Source organism: Dryas octopetala, chromosome 2 (genome assembly GCF_963921425.1).
Source record: "Dryas octopetala chromosome 2, drDryOcto1.1, whole genome shotgun sequence".
NCBI lineage: Eukaryota > Viridiplantae > Streptophyta > Magnoliopsida > Rosales > Rosaceae > Dryas > Dryas octopetala.
Genome location: NC_141367.1, coordinates 19,598,866 through 19,616,850, shown reverse-complemented (window position 1 = coordinate 19,616,850; position 17,985 = coordinate 19,598,866). Strand labels below are relative to the sequence as shown.

The 17,985-nt window shown below is 35.2% G+C and overlaps 2 protein-coding genes across 3 annotated transcripts; one reads left to right on the top strand and one right to left on the bottom strand.

The window, feature by feature from the left end:
- Window positions 1-88: 88 nt before the first annotated feature.
- LOC147293829 (Protein phosphatase 2C family protein) lies at window positions 89-3,102 on the bottom strand. Of its 2 annotated transcripts, XM_086231344.1 has the most exons (6): window positions 3,021-3,097; window positions 2,884-2,926; window positions 2,170-2,469; window positions 1,335-1,614; window positions 929-1,038; window positions 89-800 (listed from the first exon to the last, which is right to left on the bottom strand). In XM_086231344.1, coding segments are annotated over exons 1-6 (873 nt in total). In that variant the 5' UTR covers window positions 3,023-3,097; the 3' UTR covers window positions 89-662. The 2 variants fall into 2 exon arrangements, with proteins under 2 accessions (XP_086087470.1, XP_086087471.1); XM_086231345.1 differs by having other exon boundaries at window positions 2,884-3,102.
- A 6,192-nt stretch (window positions 3,103-9,294) lies between these two features.
- LOC147293828 (RNA-binding (RRM/RBD/RNP motifs) family protein) lies at window positions 9,295-15,888 on the top strand. The gene is made up of 6 exons (XM_086233765.1): window positions 9,295-9,420; window positions 9,514-9,637; window positions 11,980-13,822; window positions 14,077-14,376; window positions 15,222-15,484; window positions 15,564-15,888. The coding sequence occupies exons 1-6, from the start codon at window positions 9,366-9,368 to the stop codon at window positions 15,763-15,765; spliced, it is 2,787 nt and encodes a 928-aa protein (XP_086089891.1). The 5' UTR covers window positions 9,295-9,365; the 3' UTR covers window positions 15,766-15,888.
- The last annotated feature ends 2,097 nt before the right edge of the window (window positions 15,889-17,985 follow it).

The window sequence follows — 17,985 nt, the reverse complement described above, 5'->3', positions numbered from 1 at the left end:
ATTGATGAATGACTTGCAATTTTGTTTTGGATTTCAACTAAGAGACAATTGGAACAAGTTCTAATTAGGATTTGTTCCATAACCCATAATTGTTCCAAGCTTGGTCACTCTTTAACATGTATTTAGTCTATCATGAAATATAATGTGAATGTTTGGATGTGTGGTTCAGAAATCAGATTGACAATCTAGTAACATACCATGTACCTAGCAAGAGAGCATTATCCTTGGTAAACCAATTGGTTCTCGTTATTTCAATTTTTTCAATGAAGCCTCCATACTTAACTATTTGTTGCAAATGGATGCACAAATTTGTTTGTCACATGAAGGCATCACACAAAATTTCAACCCAGTGTTTGTACTCGGCACATGTTGGCCGGACTTTTTCTTTATCCTTTTTATCTTTCTTATCCTTGGTCAAACTTGAAAGGATGAGAATTGTGGAGCAGTTCTACAGAGAAATTAGATTATAAAAAGCTGGATTTTGTTCCAAAAGGGCTATGAGGAACTCCTTTGGACATTTTTTCATATATCCAGGTCATTTACACATTCTGAAGTGAAAGGTAAAACTAATGTCCTGTTCTATTTCTGTTTCACACCATTGAATATCAACAGTGCGTCTCACACAAGATGGACAGACGAATGACACAGAAATTCAAATGGCGTTAATCAAATCGAATGACCAAGCAAGAAATGCTGCTTCTGCTCATTCTAGTTGAAGCTTCATTTGCCAGACGCTCAGCAGCTGCTTGTGGATTTTCAATGTGCTTGATGAGATTCACTGCCTCTTGATTCTTCATTACCTAACATGTCAAAGTTGATGAATTGCCTGTAAGCTAGAAGATTTTGAGGACGAACATTTGATAAACATATTATTGTTATGGGAGGGCGACACCAATTAGTGGGTTGATAAATTAATAATATATCTTACCTCCCAAATTGCACTGCTTGCTAAGATGACAAATTCAGTATCAGTGTCAATCCTTTCAGCCCCAACAACGAGGTCTGAGCCTTTAGAAGGTTTAGTGCCTGCTGCATTGCCTGTATCACACACTAACTATATGTACACTCATAATAACCCACTATTGTGTCAATCAAAATATGCACACAAATATCAGAACACAAGCATGACAAAAATCTACAATATGGGTGTGGCCATTTGACATGCTGAGTCACTTCCATTTAGGGTCACCAAATTTGTTCTCCAAAATATCTGGCAGTTTTATTGGTTCTAATCTGGATCTACTTATTTATTTTTCACAAGTAAGGTATTGTGAGATCGTTTGCCACAATATTTGGTAAGCAAATTTAATGACTAGTATTATTGTGCCCAATACCTTTGAAGAATCTTTGAGACCAATGTCTTTTGGCTAATGGATTGTGCAGCTTGGCTGATGGATTGTGCCTACTGCCTATCTGATGAGCCAATCCATCTCTACACACAACTGCTCTATAGTCTCCCATGTTAGCCATTACAAGCTTTTCCCCTCCGATCACCATTGCAGAAACTGAACCGACTCCATGTGTCTCCTCTGCTCCATGGGTCTCTCTAGTTTTTGCTCTAGCACCAAGATATGCTTTTTTCATTATGTCATTGCTCTTTCCCTTTATTTGAGACTGCACAGAATGACATCAAAAAGTGAACCCTAGTTTTGAGTACCCATCTAGCAATGTGCAACACTAACAATGATAACATCTAGGTGACTAATCAAGAAATCTTTTTCTTCATGAAAATCAGGTGTGATTACTTGAAGTTGTCCTCAATTTAATAGGGAACGTTTCCCATAACATTCTCTTGCCAAATAACTAACATGTTATATTTTCACTCTCAATTTAAACCATACATTTAAATAAGATTTTACCTAGCTAATGATATAAATTGACGGTGTGGTAACATAACATGCTATATTCTACCTAGTGACTTATATAAATTGACATTCTGATAACATAACATGTTATATACTACCTAGTGACTGATACAAATTGACAGTTCGATAACATAACATGTTAAATTGAACATTTTGATTAATATAGATTGATAATCTGACAACATAACATGTTAGATTGTACCTAGTGAATTATACAAATTGGCACAACATACAGTAACAGATTGTGATCAACACAATATAACACAATGTATGAAAAGACAAAATCTCCCTAGACTATGTTTACCTCTTTAGGCTTCTTGTCAAACAAATGCGTCTGCATATACTTGGTAACTCCATCACCTATCTGAGCATCGAAAACACCAAAAAACCACAGCTCAAGCTCTTCAATTTGCTCTCTCTGAGCCACAACGTGGTCAGAGTCGGGCTCATGAAAGCTACGTCTTGATGAAAAACCCTCATCAATGGTATAATATCCATGTGAGACTGCAGGCATCATCCATGAAGGTTTCTTTTCAAAATTGGCAGTCTCTCTTTTCTTGCTTCCAGCATTATTTCCCACCAGAAATCGCCTCAGCTGGAAACCCTGCTCAACCCATATGTAGTACATACATTACCAATTCATAAACAAACAATGACTACTATTTGATGACCAATTAGTATCAGAAAAGTGGTCTAACTTTTATGTTATGGTGCATGACCATGTGTACAAACATTTGTGTAAAAACTAGTGATGATATGTCCATTATCCAAATGAACATTGGAAACCCAGAAAAAGGGGGAAAAAAAAAACAGAGAATCAAACTTTGTTTCTGGTAATTCCATGGTTATGATAATAACATTTTCCCCATTTTTCAAACATAATTGCCATCCATCGTAGATATTCTAGCACTACAAAAGGGTTATCAACCAGAACTCAGAAATCCAGAAAACTAAAAATTCTGATTGTAAAAAAAATGCACTTTTTCAAGAAAAGGAAAACGGAAAAAGATAGGCTTACCTTGAGCTTGAGCTGAAGATCTTTGAGACCCATAAGAATATGCCTGAAATTGTATGATTATCAGAGATATATGTAGAAGATAATCACATTCAGGCCAGAAAGAGAGAAAGAAACAAAAAAGCAGAGGAGATAATCACATGAAGGATTAACTTTTTTCAAATTGAAAAGGTTAGATAAGGAGGGGGAGGAAGAAGGAGCTAATTTGGTACGCTTGCCGGTTTGGTAGTCTGTCTTTGTAATCAATTACTACCATTTGGAGCTATTTAAAGTCAATAAAATCTGTGAGCATGATATTCAATCTAATTAGTGCATTAAAAAAGAAAATTTATTAGCTTTAATAATCTGTTAGCAAGAAATTCAAAATATGTAACCGCCTATTCGATGACGTCGTGTTTATGGTTAAAATTATGTTGTTCGGCTAATACTAACCATATACGCGTTAAATCTTAAAACAATTTTATTTTGATTATAAGCACAATATCAACGTAGAAAATAGAAATCACTGATTAAGATGAAACAAACCTCATAATGGTTTATGAAGATTTTTATTTGACTCTGATTTATGGTAAATTCCTAGGATATGTTTGCTTAAGAATTAGGCCAACTAACCTGTCATAATTTCGGTTTGGTGACCAGCTTTAATTAAAGACTAAAGAGGTTTAGGTTTAATGGGTTCATGACTTTTAACCCGTAGCCAGGGGCATGTAAGATTTTGTATGTTTCTTGAATTCAAGTCCTTTAGGATGCCGAAAGAGATGCCATGCATGCTGGTCTCTGCCCATATGACACTTTCAATTGCCCAATAAGTACGACTGAGAGCAGGTTCCGCCTAGAGGATGTTGCATTTACTAGAAATTTAGAACTTAAGGATGTTGTAAATAGGAGCACTCTTTTAATATATTTATATATATTTATATAAATTTAATTTAATATATTAAATTATTTTAATAATTATATTATTGTAAATATTTTAATGAGATCTTTAATATGAGCTTAATATTAAATATATTTAAATATTATTATTTTAATACTCAAATTAATATTTTATTATTTTTCTTGTCAAAGTCAAATTTAAGAATTGTAACATTTGAATACATATATGGCTAATCAACTCATCAAAGCTGCCCATCTTCATGCTTTTTGCTGCAACATTTTTCACTCACATGAATATCATTTTCTCTATTTCTCTCTTCGTGGGGCCTAACACTTTTTCAACCAATCACTTTCTTTCACTTGATTTTTTAATTTTTTCTTTACCCATACTTTTCAGATGATGGGTCCACTTTTTTATTGAGTTCCTTAATAGCAATTTTCTGTTATGTATAGTGGAAATTTAGCAATAGCATAGCAAATGTTAAATTTAGCTATGTCATTGTAGTGAGTTTTTTTATCAATTCCGCTATATTTATCATATAGCACATCATTTAGCCATGCCATTGTACATGCTCAAGGAAAATAAAATAAAATAGTGACATCCTGCCTTCTATAAATTAGGACAGGTGATCCAATACCAAAGGGAAGATAAAAAAAATATTTGTATTTATTTAATACGTGTGATTTACAAATAAACAATTATACATATTTGGCTTTTAGTTTAAGGCATAGTATTAGGCATTTATAGAATTCGTTGCTGGCTAGCTTTAATATTCACTTCTAATATTTTAAGTTTACTTTCACTTGTTGGGAAAAATAAATGAAATTTAGCTATATATCACAATGGGAATTAATACTTGGGGCAAACAAATTTGCACCGAATTGCATTGTCACATTCACTGGCTTTTTCCAGGAAATTTCAGTGAGATGAAGTCTAATATTGGAATATGGGTTACAAACTTACAAATGAATTGGAGTCATAAGGAGTTGAATACATACATATTTTTGAGTGTTGCAGTCTCTGTCTGTGGCATGGACTTCCTGTTTCGAATCAAACAAATTGGTGACTTGTGGAGGACGGCTCACTGTGATTCTTTCTCAACTTAAAAAGACTTGATAGTCTGCGGAATTGTCCTTGCCAATGAAGACATTTACTAACTTCTATCACACTGCAAAACTCCCAAGAAAAAAATACACAAAATGATCAATTTTTCTACGAGAATCTATGTGGAAGAGAGAGTTAACTTAAAATGTGATGCTATAATACATATTATACATGTGATACAGATGCACAACGTCGATCCCTCAACTTTATTAGTCATATTGACTTTATTGTACAGTCAACGCAATCAACAATTCAAAATTATATACAAAATTTACATGTATAATTACATATAATCATATGTAGATGAATTAAATTTGAATAAACTAGATTATATACAAACATATATATATATATATATATAATTTGTCATACTAACGAGATCCAACTAAATTGATGTTGTAGTTAAGGGAGTCTAACTTGAAACTGATGTTGTAATTAACGGAGTGGCTCAACAACTTGTTTTGGCAATACTTGACTTGTAATTTGAGCATTGTATTACAAATCTAAAAGATTCTCTTGTATCTTTGAATTGAACTATATTTAATTCTACGTTATACAAAAAAAAAAAATTCTAGATTTGTAGTATATGATTTCGACTAAAAATCAAGTCAAGCGAAAACAAGTAAACATCCCAAGTTGCTAAACATTTCTCAAATATCTTTTATCAATAAATTAAGGTCCGGTTTGGGATTGTTGTGGAGGACCCAAAAGCTGCTGTGAATGACAATTCTCAATCACTCACAGCAGTTTTGGTGTTTGGTAAAAAAATGAAAAAGTGCTTTTGCCCCACAATTCTCAACTCTCCATAGCAAAAATAAAAAGCAAATTTGTAGGTGCTTTTGAAAGCTGTAGTGAATCACAGCAACAATGAAAATTTTATTTTACCTATAATACCCTCATTTTAGTAATTATAAATAGCCACAGCAGTTTTACATTACAATTTACCAAACACCTTCATATTGTTTTTTGTACTCACAATACTTTTAAAAATATAATTTACCAAACACTCAACTGTTTTACTTCACAGCTGACTTTACTTCACAGCTGCTTTACTTCACAACCGTTTTTTCTCACAGCAATCCCAAACTAAGCCTAAGCAAAGTTCTCATACAATCTAATGTGGAAAGTCTTGTTTTCTAGCATGTGTAAAGAAACAAACATTGTTTTTTTTTTTTTTTTTTTTTTGGGGGGGGTGTTCTAAAAGAAACAAACATTGTTAAAAACCCACAATTTGAGCTTTACGCTGCAACCTAATTCTTTTTTTAAATAAGTTTTGAATGCATATGATATATTTATGCATGAAATCACCTACCCTTTCGTTTCGTTCCTGCTAAAACAATTAACTCATATATATAGTGTAGATATATGAACCCTATAACAGTGCATGATTGGTTTTAAAAGACAGAAGTTTATCACTTACACCAGTCATTATTATTGTCCTAAGAACATCACATCACCCAGTGCATGTTGAGTTTCATTGAAAGAGTTTTGTATCTAAAATGTTGAACAGGGGACAAGTCCTTACTAAGGTGTTTGATGGTACAAATCATTTGATTAAGTTTGAACATTGTGGTTTAGTTTTGGGAAATATGTTTTAAAATCCTAGTATGTTGTATAAGTCATTGCTAATATGCTTGATATTGATCATTGCTAATGTGTTTGATGGTACAGATTTTGGTTTATGCTTTGCGGTTTAGTTTGTACAATTAATGAATCAAACGAAAATGTCTCATTTGCTATTTTTGCTAATCCCATTGCATTGTAGATTGGACATAGACAAATCCAAAATTACAAGTTTATAAACATACCTTTTTTCATATACACTAAAAAAACTCAATAATTATTTCCATTTGACTGTAATATCATATGTCGATGTGATCAATTTATATAAATTATAACACATATACAATCTTAAATTCTAAAAAATACTCTTAAATTTATATACATATTATAATATAAGTGTATTATCAAATGATATTACAGTCGCACACAAAATTTCAAAACCCATATCCTGTTTTTCTTTTTGCTTCTTTTTTTTTTTTTTTTCACTTTTCAATTCAAGCCTTTTGTTTTTAGTAAAAAAAAAAAAAAAACAAGAGAAATTCAATAACCCTTTTAAATACTCCTTAAATTTTTTTGACCCACTAGCCCCAAAACTAACATTTATAACCCTTTTTAACTTGAAATACTCATAATGCCCTCCATATTAAACCTTTTTTTTAATGTAGCTTCTTTTTTTTATTTCTCTTCCTTAGCCAACTACTGTCCCTCCCTCCATCCCCAGCCAACTACTGCCCCCCTCGCCTCCCCAACCGCCGCCGTCGCCCTCATTCTTCACCGTTGTAGCAAACCCAACAAAATCCAATAAAAAAAATCCATGTAGCCCAGAAAAACCTACAAAAAATAAAACCCCTCGCCTCCTCCCTTATCACCCAGCAAAACCCAAAAAATGGTTAATTCTTTAAGAGATTAGACCCATCAAAACCCAGCAATGGAGAAGAAGAAGATGCAAAAAATTTCAGATCTAGTCGAATTTGTGGTCGACACATGGTTGAATTTATGGTTGCCCTATGGTTGAATTTGTGGTCGCCACATGACCACATGGCGACCACAAATTTGGGTTTTTGGTGTCTTTTATCTCTCTATAACTTTTATGGTCATCATATCGGTGGAATTTCTGGTTGCCACACGAATAATTTTTGGTCGACACATGTAGCAACCATAAATTTGGGTTTTTGGTGTCTTTTACCTCTCTATAACTTTTATGGTCGTCATTCGGTGGAATTTCTGGTTGCCACACGATCAATTTTTGGTCGACACATGTAGCAACCACAAATTTGACCATCTTTTCTCCTCTTCTGGCTATAGCACATTTCTCCTCTCTGACTATAGTACATTTCACCAGATCTGGGTTTTCGAATTATTATTATTTTCAAATTTGGGTTAAGAGATAAGGGGAGAGAGATAGAGAGAGAAGATGATGGGTCACTAGCCGGTGCGTACCACTAGGGGTGGGCGCAGTGCGGTTCGACTCACTTTTCTCCCGGAACCGTGCGCCGCGCTGGACATTAATAAACGGTGCGGTTCGGTGCATAAAACTGTGAAAGAAATAAAAAAACCAAACCAAACCAAACCATTCAAGGTGCGGTGCGATGCGGTTCTCCACTGCGGTTCTGGGCCTAATGGGCTATTATTCAGATTAGCACTTTTGGGTCTCACATTTATTTTTTCAAGCCTAAGCCCAATTATTTAATGATGCAAACCCATCCTAATTAACAAGTTTTGGCAACAAAAAAACAAATTTACAAGTTAATTCAATGAACTTAACCAAAAAGACTCACACATTAAACTTTGCTTAACCTGCTTAGTGCTTCAAACTTAAAAGTTAAAAACAAAATCAATTATACAAGTATACAACCAATGACTACAACTACAAGTTAAGAACCTGCTTAAAACAAAGTTACTAACTAAAATTATATACTAAAACATTATTAATTTATTATTATATTATATATCTAGAAAATAGGTCATAGGGTTATATAAAATATATTTTAGGGTCTAAAGTGTATAAAAATATAGCTACGTTAATATTAATTCTAATATAGTTAATATTAATTCTAATATTTTATTAGGGTTTAGGGTTTATGGTCTAAAGTGTATAAAAATGTGTACAAAAAGTATATAAAAAGTATATAATAATGGTATAAATATATATAAAATGGTGTATATATGTATAAAAATATAAAAAAATATTTTTTTTTGCAAATATGCGGTGCGGTTCGGTTCGGTGCGGTTAAATAAGGTATAGAACCGGAACCGGAACTGGAGAGAACCGGTGCTGTTTGGTTTTTTTTTTTTGCGGTGTTGACTTTTTTTGTCAACGCGATTTTTTAGCGGTGCGGTTCGGCTGGTTTTGGCGGTGCGCGGTTAAAATGCCCACCCGTACGTACCACCATCCTCCACCTCCCCCACCGACCTCTCATCTATCTATCTATCTCTCTCTCTCTCTATCTCCTTCCCTCCCAACCCATTTAGAGAAAACACACAAATTTGGGCTTTGGAATTTTTTTTTGTTTGTTTTTTTCAGGTTTCGGTTGGGAGAAAAGGGAAGAGAGATAAAGAGAGGAGATGATGGGTCGTTGGCTGATGAGGGAGGTCGCTCTCCATGACTGCTGTAGGAAGAAGGTGGAGAAGGGTTTGGCTGCTGAAGGAAGAAGGTGGAACAAGTGGAATTTTGGGTCAAATTTTTTGTGGACTCTGGCGACATTTTTATATATAAAATGATATTTTGGTCTAAAAAAATGTAAAAGAGTTATTATTGTTAGTTTGGGACTAGGGGGTCAAAAAAGTTTAAGTGGTATTTAAAAGGGTTATTGAATAAAATTTCTCAAAAAACAAAGTAACAATTAGAATAAAAATTGTTATTTCCAAAACCCTCTGCAAAACCCTCTGCAAAACCTCTTTTCCTCATAGTAGCAGAGGAGAGGCGAAGAGCGAGGGAGAAATGACCCTCTCTCGTCTCCTTCTTCAAAAGCCAGGGCACCATTTCCACAATAGAGGTAAAACCCACTTCACAAACGCCGTTCTTTTGCAGTTTTAGAAAGTGGAAAAGATTTATGGTTTTGCTTATTAATCAATAGTATCATTTTCAGCGCTTCCCAAATCAACAAGATGGTGTTCATCTTCGTTGAGCAGCGGAGCAGAGAAGTCATCGAGTTTGGAGAATTCAGAGGCGGCAAAGGAGCAAAGAGCTGTAGCTGAGGAGTCGGATAACAAGTGAGGTCTTCTTGGAACCCAGCAAAGTTATTTTTCTCATGATATGTGTGTTGTTGGTGTTGTTATTTTTTATTTTGAGTGACCCACAATGCAATTTCATTGGATTTTTCTGAAAACTTTGATGGTTATTGAGATATCATAAAAATGATAAAAAAACTGTTTTTTCTTGTTTAGAGTTTACTTAGTCCTTTTGGTTATGAATAATGGGCTGAGTGGATGCACCATTATGTAACCTTTAGGCTTTAGTGCTATCTTGTGTGTTCTTGCTGTTGTTATTCTTGAGTTTAAGTGACCCACAATAAAATTTCATTGGATTTTTCTGAAAACTTTGATGGTTATTGAGATAACATGAAATTGTAAGAAAACTGTTTTCTTTATTGGTTTTCTAGAGTCTACCTAATCCTTTTCGGTGAGATTAATGGGTTGAGTGGATGCAGCATCATGTAAGTTTAGTGCTATCTTGTGAAGTGACTTTTGTCACTTGGGCCTGGATTTGTGAATTATGCTCCTTTGTGGGTTCATCGGAGTTGTATAGCAGACACAACTTGGCCAAAGCATAGAACTCCATTTTCTATTTGGTGCTGTTCTGTTTGTATTTTATGTTTGAGCTTGTTTACAATTAACATTGCATGACATAGAGTCCAAGATAGAATAGTTAAAAGAGAAAAACAGAGCTTTTTTGTTTAGTTTCTATGAGAAACAAAAATGTTTAAGGAATGCTAACAATTTATAGAGGAAATGATGAGCTCCACAAGAACATAAGAAAACTTTCAAAGTGTCAACGTTACCATCCTCATTATTATTATCATCACCAACAACAACGCCAACCATGCCGGACAATGCAGTGCTGAGTCATTTATAGTTGACATCTTGGAATTAGGTCATTTTATATGATGTACCCTGTGTTAATAGTGATGGATATAAAGCCTCAGTTGTGGCAAATAATGGCGGAAATAATAAAAGTATAATGATAAAGCCAAGTTGAACACAGCCACAAGAACACACAAAGTTTTACATGGTTCAGCAAAATCTTGTTTACGTACATGGAGAGTACTCAGCTTTATTATGAGAGAAGACAAACCTGTACAAGTAATTTCCACTGAAGAGTTAATCCCTAACCTGGACACCAAAACTCTTAATTTTCTGTCTTCATGGGCTGGATTCAATTGTCGTGTGTACCATTCTTAACATATAGTGCATTATGCTTCTTTATTGTTCGCCATAATGGCCATCACCAAGTGCTAGCCCAACCAAGCAGGGCTTTTGGATAATTAGACTAACTTTCATGAAATGGCAGCTTTCAAGATTGAAACCTGTTCCATTATACTTTTAGTTAAGAGTTAGTCCATGCTTTTTCCCAACTTCTTGGGTGCTACTCGATTACTTTTCAACTGATTCTGTTTGGAAGCTATATCTCGTATTGATGTCATACGCATTTCTTTTCTTATACCTTAGCCCTTATTTCTTTGTAATTCCTCTCATACTTTGAGGGGCCTTCATTTTATAAATGATTTCAATTTTGAAGAATGTTAAGTCATTACACATCCCTAGGTACTAGGTAGTAAGGACAAAATAAAATTCAATAAACCTCATGAAAACCAATAATTATGAGAAAGCCATGGCTTCAGATCCAATTATATAAATGATTACTATTGGATATATACACTAGCTCTTTCTAAGTTTCCATTCCATTTGTGTCCCTTTTTTTTTTCTGTTCATTTGTTGAGGGGTCCGAGTGAGTGGTGGTTTTTTGTGGATTGGTTACTATATACAATGGATTGGTATGAAGAGTTTATGCAATTGAAAAAGACGAGATAGTGGGAGGAAATTTCAGATTTCCATTAAAGGGACAGTGTTGTGAGGCAAAACCACTTTTATCTATATTGCTTGCTCTCCCACATAAAACATTTCTCTCTCTCTCTCTCTCTCTCTCTCTCTCTCTCTCTCTCTCTCTCTCGTTACTTATAAACATGTGTCGATAAAATTAGATAGAAGTCTGAAGAGAGTTTTTTATGGTTAAATCGGAGTTATTTGCAAACACATTAAAAAAATATATAATAGTGAGTTAAAAGTGGGAGTAGTGGGGTAGGAGGGAAAGGTAGAGAAAAATAGGAAAAAGGAAACAAGCAAAACTTGAGTTGAATAATGATTCAAATATTGTACACATATGAGTTATGATTTCTAATTTTTGTGTTTTATGATTCATTTGGGTGTTAGGTTTGTTGATGTTATTATATTTATATAATGTGCATCTTCATCAGTGAATATGTATTGTGGTAGCCAGTAGCTTATGCACTGTCATGGTTGCTAAAACCTTCCTGTGGTACATTTCAAATTTATAGAAATGTGGAGATGCATTCAGGGGTCTTCCTAAAACCAACACAGGCTCAAACCAGCACATGGCATACTCTGAAAGGCATTTATACTAATCTGAAGGCAAGGGTGCTGGGAAGTCCCCATGTTCAAAAGCAAATCACTGTCAAAAAAATTGATCCTGCTGATAGGACAGTTTCTGAAGTTTTCAAGACAGAGAATAGTCCGCAGAACACAGAAAGTGGTCAACCCAATCTTAGTATTCAGATGCCAAAAGTGATAAGGGATCCTCACAGTTGCAAGGAGAATATTTTTATGAGTGTAAGATCTGATATAATTGGGGAAAAGTTTTCATCTGATGTGCTTGCTGCTACAGCTTCTAGTCAATTTGAGGTGCATAAACATTTAGATAGCACTGAATCTAGTGAACTTAAAGGTGTGGTTCAATCCTCAGGAGGTGTAGTGTGTTCTTCTGGTCCAAAAAATGTGTCATCGCATATAATGGGGGAAAGCACTTTGGAAAATCTGGCTGGTCTGGTTGCAACTAAAGTTAAAAAGGAGCATGTCGGTCCTAAAAATGTTGGACATGGTGCAAGTGGAAGTTTGGTTCAATCCTCAGAAGCCTTTTTGGATTCTCAAAACAATGAAAAATGTGTTACAGAAACTGAAGCTTCCCATATAACATGTAAAAGATCTTCTAAGGATATGGATCAATCAGAAGTCAAGCCTGGTCTTGTTGCAACTAAAGTTAAAAAGGAGCATGTCGGTCCAAAAATTGTTGAACAGGGTGCAAGTGGAAGTTTAGTTCAGTCCTCAGAAGGCTTTGTGGATTCTCGAAACAATGAAAAAAGTGTTATAGAAACTGAAGCTTTTCATATAACATGGAATAGATCTTCTAAGGATATGGATCAATCAGGAGTCAAGCCTGAATCGCACAGGAAACTTGAGGAAGTGATGTTGAGAATAGCAGGGGGTATTGAATCAGAATCTGAGAACCTGTCTTGCTTAACTTATCAGTTACCGGGTGAAGCTTCTAGGATATTGCAGAAGGAAGTTGCAAATGGAAATCATCAACTTGACAAAAAAACTTTGATATTTGATCGAGAACCTGCTGCAGGATCTGATGTGGGTAAAATAACTGCATCATCCGATGGTTCCCAAAAAGCGATGCGTTTGGCAAACGTGTTTATGAGGACAATGAATGATCAAAAAGTTGGTGATATACTCGGTAAGAAGAGCGATACTTTGGCTTCAAATGGACTTTTGGAAGCTTTACCTGAAACAACAGGTGAAGATATGGGAAAAAAATATGGTATCGATAGTTTACTTAGCTGCATTAAGGAGCTGCCTCAAGAGGGTTTAATTAATGCATCTCAGGACTGTACTATTGCCAACAATACTGACAACATCATCAAAAGGCGAAGTCCAGTTAAAAAGGTTCCGAGCCGTGATGATTCACATGGGTGTAATGCTAAAAGAAGAGAAAGTTCGTCAAAAGGGCCTGCCATGAGCAAGGCGACTAGCACCTCCATTGGTAGTGAAGAACAAAAATGTCGGGGAATCCCTTCCATGATAGATATAAACTTTATACGTGAAGGTGACAGTGATGATGTGGAAGTTGCAGCTCAAAAGAAGTCAAAATTAAACCCACGGGTCCGTCTTTCAACCAGAAAGGAAGACTTAGATAAGATCCCAAGTACATTCAACCAAAAAGAGGGATCTACGGAAAGAAAAGTATTGGTTAGATTTCTGGACACATATGTGAAGCGAAGTTCTATTTCTGATGTTTTTAACGATTGTGGAGTTGAGAAGGTACGACTGCTTCCCTCAATTAAAGGAAGCAAATTCAAAGATGCTTACGTGCATTTTAAGGTATGAGCAAACATTGTTATTTAAAGGTTCAAATGTCATTATGTTTTCCAGTTATGGCTTATCATGTTACAAGTTCATCTTCATGCCGCTGCAAATAAATTCAGGAAAATGTCAGTCTGTCATTCCAGCTGAAATGATGAACCATCTCATGGTCGTCAAGAGCACAGGCCATTAAATTGTGACTGGGTGGAAATTGCATTATATCATTTTAAGCCACTTTGCAATCTTCTTAACCATCCTTTGTTTTATTGCAGACCAGGAAAGGATCACAAAGAGCTCTCATGAAAACTGATCTGCTTATAGAAAATGTAGATGTCTTGGTGGAGGAAACATCTTTGGAAGATGTGCCTAATAAGATCTCCATTCCTAACCTGATTGGTGATCCTGAAGTTCCTCTTGGGTTAGTAAAGAATCCCACACGGACAGTTATGATTAAACAGTTGACCCCTGATATAAGCTCACAACAGCTAAAGGAGGCTCTTGCCTTCTGTGGGAGTGGCATATCCAGCTTTTTCTTAGGTTCCTCAAGCTCTGTTGCTTATGTTGAATTTGAGGTGAGGCTTTTTTTCCTTTCTTCTGGTTTTTGACTGAATCATAAAGCATCACGTACCAAAATAAACAAACAAATTGTCAAATTATAAAGCATTGTCTGAAGTTGTTCAAGATAAAGTGTGATCAGCTGCAACTTAGACTTATGATACTTGCATTTCAGCAATTGTTTCAGTGGTAATCTTATTTCACCTGGCTGCTAAGGCTAAATGAATCTGATATGATTAAATTTTGGTGAATGAATGCAAATATTGTAGATCCCATAAATAATATTAAGAAAGAATAATGCTATACTTACCACATTTCTTATACCACATTCTTATACCATCTCATGTGTCATTACTTTATTGGACAGAGTTTTTCTTTTTCTTTTTGGGTTTTTCTTTTTATTATTTAGTATCCAATGTATGAATGCCATGTAAGTTGCCACATAAGGTGGTATGAAATTATGGTATAAAAATGTGGTATATCTAGCACTACTGATTAAGAAATAAATGTGTACGTAATGCTTGTAATATTGATTTTTTTTTGTTACCAGTGTTGGGACTAGGTCTGAAGCTCCAGAACTGGCCCATAGGTTGGATTTTCATGCTTGTTCTCGCCCAACTGTTGTTAGCTTAGTAGTATGAGTTAAAGTTGCTAACTTGAATACCTACCTATTTGCCTTTTCCTTTAATCATTTTTGCTCGATGTCTTCACTTTTTAGTTCTTGAGAGAACCATTTGTATTCTAAGGGTGAACAGAACTCTGCTATCTTGGTTTTACTTTCTCAGACAAATAGTGATGAGCTTTCTTCTCATAGATGTTAACAACTATTTCTGAAATTTATGCTTCAAGTGCTTCATTGCAGACAGAAGATGCCAAAGAGAGAGCGATTGCAGCATATGCTTTAAGTGTTCAAGGAAAGCAGCTACTGATCTTCAGAATTGATGTGCCAAGAACAACGGTTATAAGGATTTCAAATGTTCTTGATATAGCATCATCTTTTGAAACAATCCAGTCCATTTGTAAACGTCACGGGCAGGTGAAGAAAGTGAAGAAAAGATCCAAGGGCATTGTGGATGTGCATTTCAGGCTTGCTGAATGGCCTAAGATGTTGACTATTCTCAATAGGTAGTAAGGTTTATAGTTTAAAATATCTTTATGTATATCATCCATAAAAGGTTCTAATTATGCTTGTCTTAATGTCCAGTTTAAACGGAATGGAAGTAGATGGCAGCCAGTGGCTTGCTCAGCCGGCATCTGTTTTTCCTCCTGAAGTCCTTCGAGTCCTTTGGAGTCAGCCAGATGAAAGAATTCATGTCCAATCTGTCTTGCGCAGATTATTGCAGAACATTGAACCAACTGTTGAAACCATGAATCTTGCTACCAAATATTATGGAGATATATTTTGAATGAGTTACCACATTCTTTCTTCCAATTAAGGTGCATTTCAATGTTGCGAGGAAATTTCATATTTCCTCATTGTAGTCCTTCCTCAATTGATATTTTGATATAGATTAGCTATCTATATAACCCATCAAATTCAGCCATGCACATTGGATATGTAAGGTGTTCACTATGTTTATATTGTAGTGAGCTGAATGCAACAATGGATTTGGAGCCTTATTGCATTTTCATGGAACATTTCCTTTTAAAAAACAGTGCACTCGAGGAGAGGCAGGTGGGGATACCCAACTTGTTAACCGTGACAAGTAGAAGGCCATGAATTAAAATTTGAAGTGGCTGTTCTTTTCTACTTTATACCCCTGGCTCTGTCCTTTTAATTAGGTTGAGAAAATTTGAGGCACTGCTGCACATTTGCCTTCTGAGAGTTGTGGGGAGATATGGCTGCAGGCTTCACCAACATTCGCTTTTGTTAACCATTGTTGTGTGGTGATCAAGAAATCCGACTGCTTATTCTATAGACCGACCACAGGACCACATTGTTATGTGGTGAACAGAATCACAAAGTATAGAAGGCATAATACTCAACACGTCAACAATTTCACCACAAGCCAATTTCAGCTCAGATATCAATTCGATACTATCAGTTAAAGACCTCAAGGGTTCAAAATACCCTGGTTCAAGTGTGCACCAAAAGAAAGGAAAAATTTCATTAAATAACCCATTTTAATACAACTATATCTTTTTTAACCTTCCACTCACAACTTTATCTTTTATGACTCTTTGGCCACTTTTCGAACAAAAATACCCCTCTCCATCTTCATCCTACCCCAGCTCTCTCCCTCCCTTAGCTTTATATTTCACTGATGAATCTGAACCAAAACCAACACCACTCAAACCCGACTAAGCCCGGCTTCCTTGTCAGCGGCGGCGCAACACTTGGCCTTGCGTTCGAGCAAGGACTTGCGATCCTTATCGAGCCTGAGTTTCGTGATCACAACACCTACTTGCGGTGAAATTTAAGAAATCTCTCTCTTTGAAAGCTTTGTTCGTTTCTTTTTGTTGCGTTGGATTTGAAACGCCAAGTCTACGAAAGAGAAAGAGAAAGAGAGATTGGGAAGTGGTTTTTTGTTTTCTTTTTCATATCTTTTTTTCGTTTTGTTTTCCTTTGAAATTTTGTGGGTTTTGAGTGTAATCGGGGAAAAAGGTTATCAAGAACATTGTATTCATTATTATGCAAAAACAAATAAAACAAAGCTTGGATTGAGACTTGGAAACATCAATAAATTCATTTTTTTCTGTCATTTTTTTCTTTTGTTTGATCTGAGTTTAACAAACTCCGATCTGGATAAGTTGTTCCATAAAATTCCGACATGGTTTTGTTGTTCTAGATATGACTTAAGATGGTTTTGTTACTAGGTACAATTTGAAATGCACCAAGGGTATTAAAATTTAAAATACCTCGAGGTACGAACTGAAATTCTCAATGAACGACTTGGGATGCCTTCAGGAACGACTTAAGATGCCTTCAGGAACGACTTAAGAAATTCTAGAGTATGACATGAAAAACGTCAAAACATGACTTGAAATGTCACTTGGTACAATTTGAAATACACCAAGGATATAAACATTTAAAATACCTCGAGATACGAACTGAAATTTTCAAGGAATGACTTGGGATACCTTAAGGATCGACTTGAGAATATCCTAAAGAACGACTTGAGAAACTCTAGAGTATGATATGAAAAATGTCAAAACATGACTTTGAATGTCATTAGGTACAATTTGAAATGCACCAAGAGTATAAACATTTAAAATATCTCGAGGTACGAACTGAAATTCTCAAGGAACAACTTGTGATGCTTTAAGGAAAGACTTAAGATGTCCAAGAAACGACTTGAGAAACTCTGACATGGAAAACGTCAAAACATGACTTTGAATGTCACTAGGTACAATTTGAAATGCACCAAGAGTATAAACATTTAAAATACCTCGAGATACAAACTGAAATTCTCAATGAACGAATTGAGATGTTTTAAGGAACGACTCGAGATGCTCTAAGAAACGACTTGAGAAACTCTAGGGTATAACCTGGGAAACGACAAAACATGACTTAAAATGTCACTAGATACAATTTAAAATGCACCATGGGTATAAACAATAATATCCCTCGAGATACGAACTGAAATTTTCAAGGAACTAGTTGAGATTCCCTAAGGAACGACTTA

Coding starts and splice junctions, on each gene's coding strand:
- LOC147293829 (XM_086231344.1), bottom strand. Junction 1,615..2,169: donor TTGACAAGAAGCCTAAAGAG/GTAAACATAGTC, acceptor CATTCTGTGCAG/TCTCAAATAAAGGGAAAGAG. Junction 1,039..1,334: donor GTCTCAAAGATTCTTCAAAG/GTATTGGGCACA, acceptor TGTGTGATACAG/GCAATGCAGCAGGCACTAAA.
- LOC147293828 (XM_086233765.1), top strand. CDS start 9,366: ATGACCCTCTCTCGTCTCCTTCTTCAAAAGCCAGGGCACCATTTCCAC. Junction 13,823..14,076: donor ATGCTTACGTGCATTTTAAG/GTATGAGCAAAC, acceptor GTTTTATTGCAG/ACCAGGAAAGGATCACAAAG. Junction 14,377..15,221: donor TTGCTTATGTTGAATTTGAG/GTGAGGCTTTTT, acceptor GCTTCATTGCAG/ACAGAAGATGCCAAAGAGAG.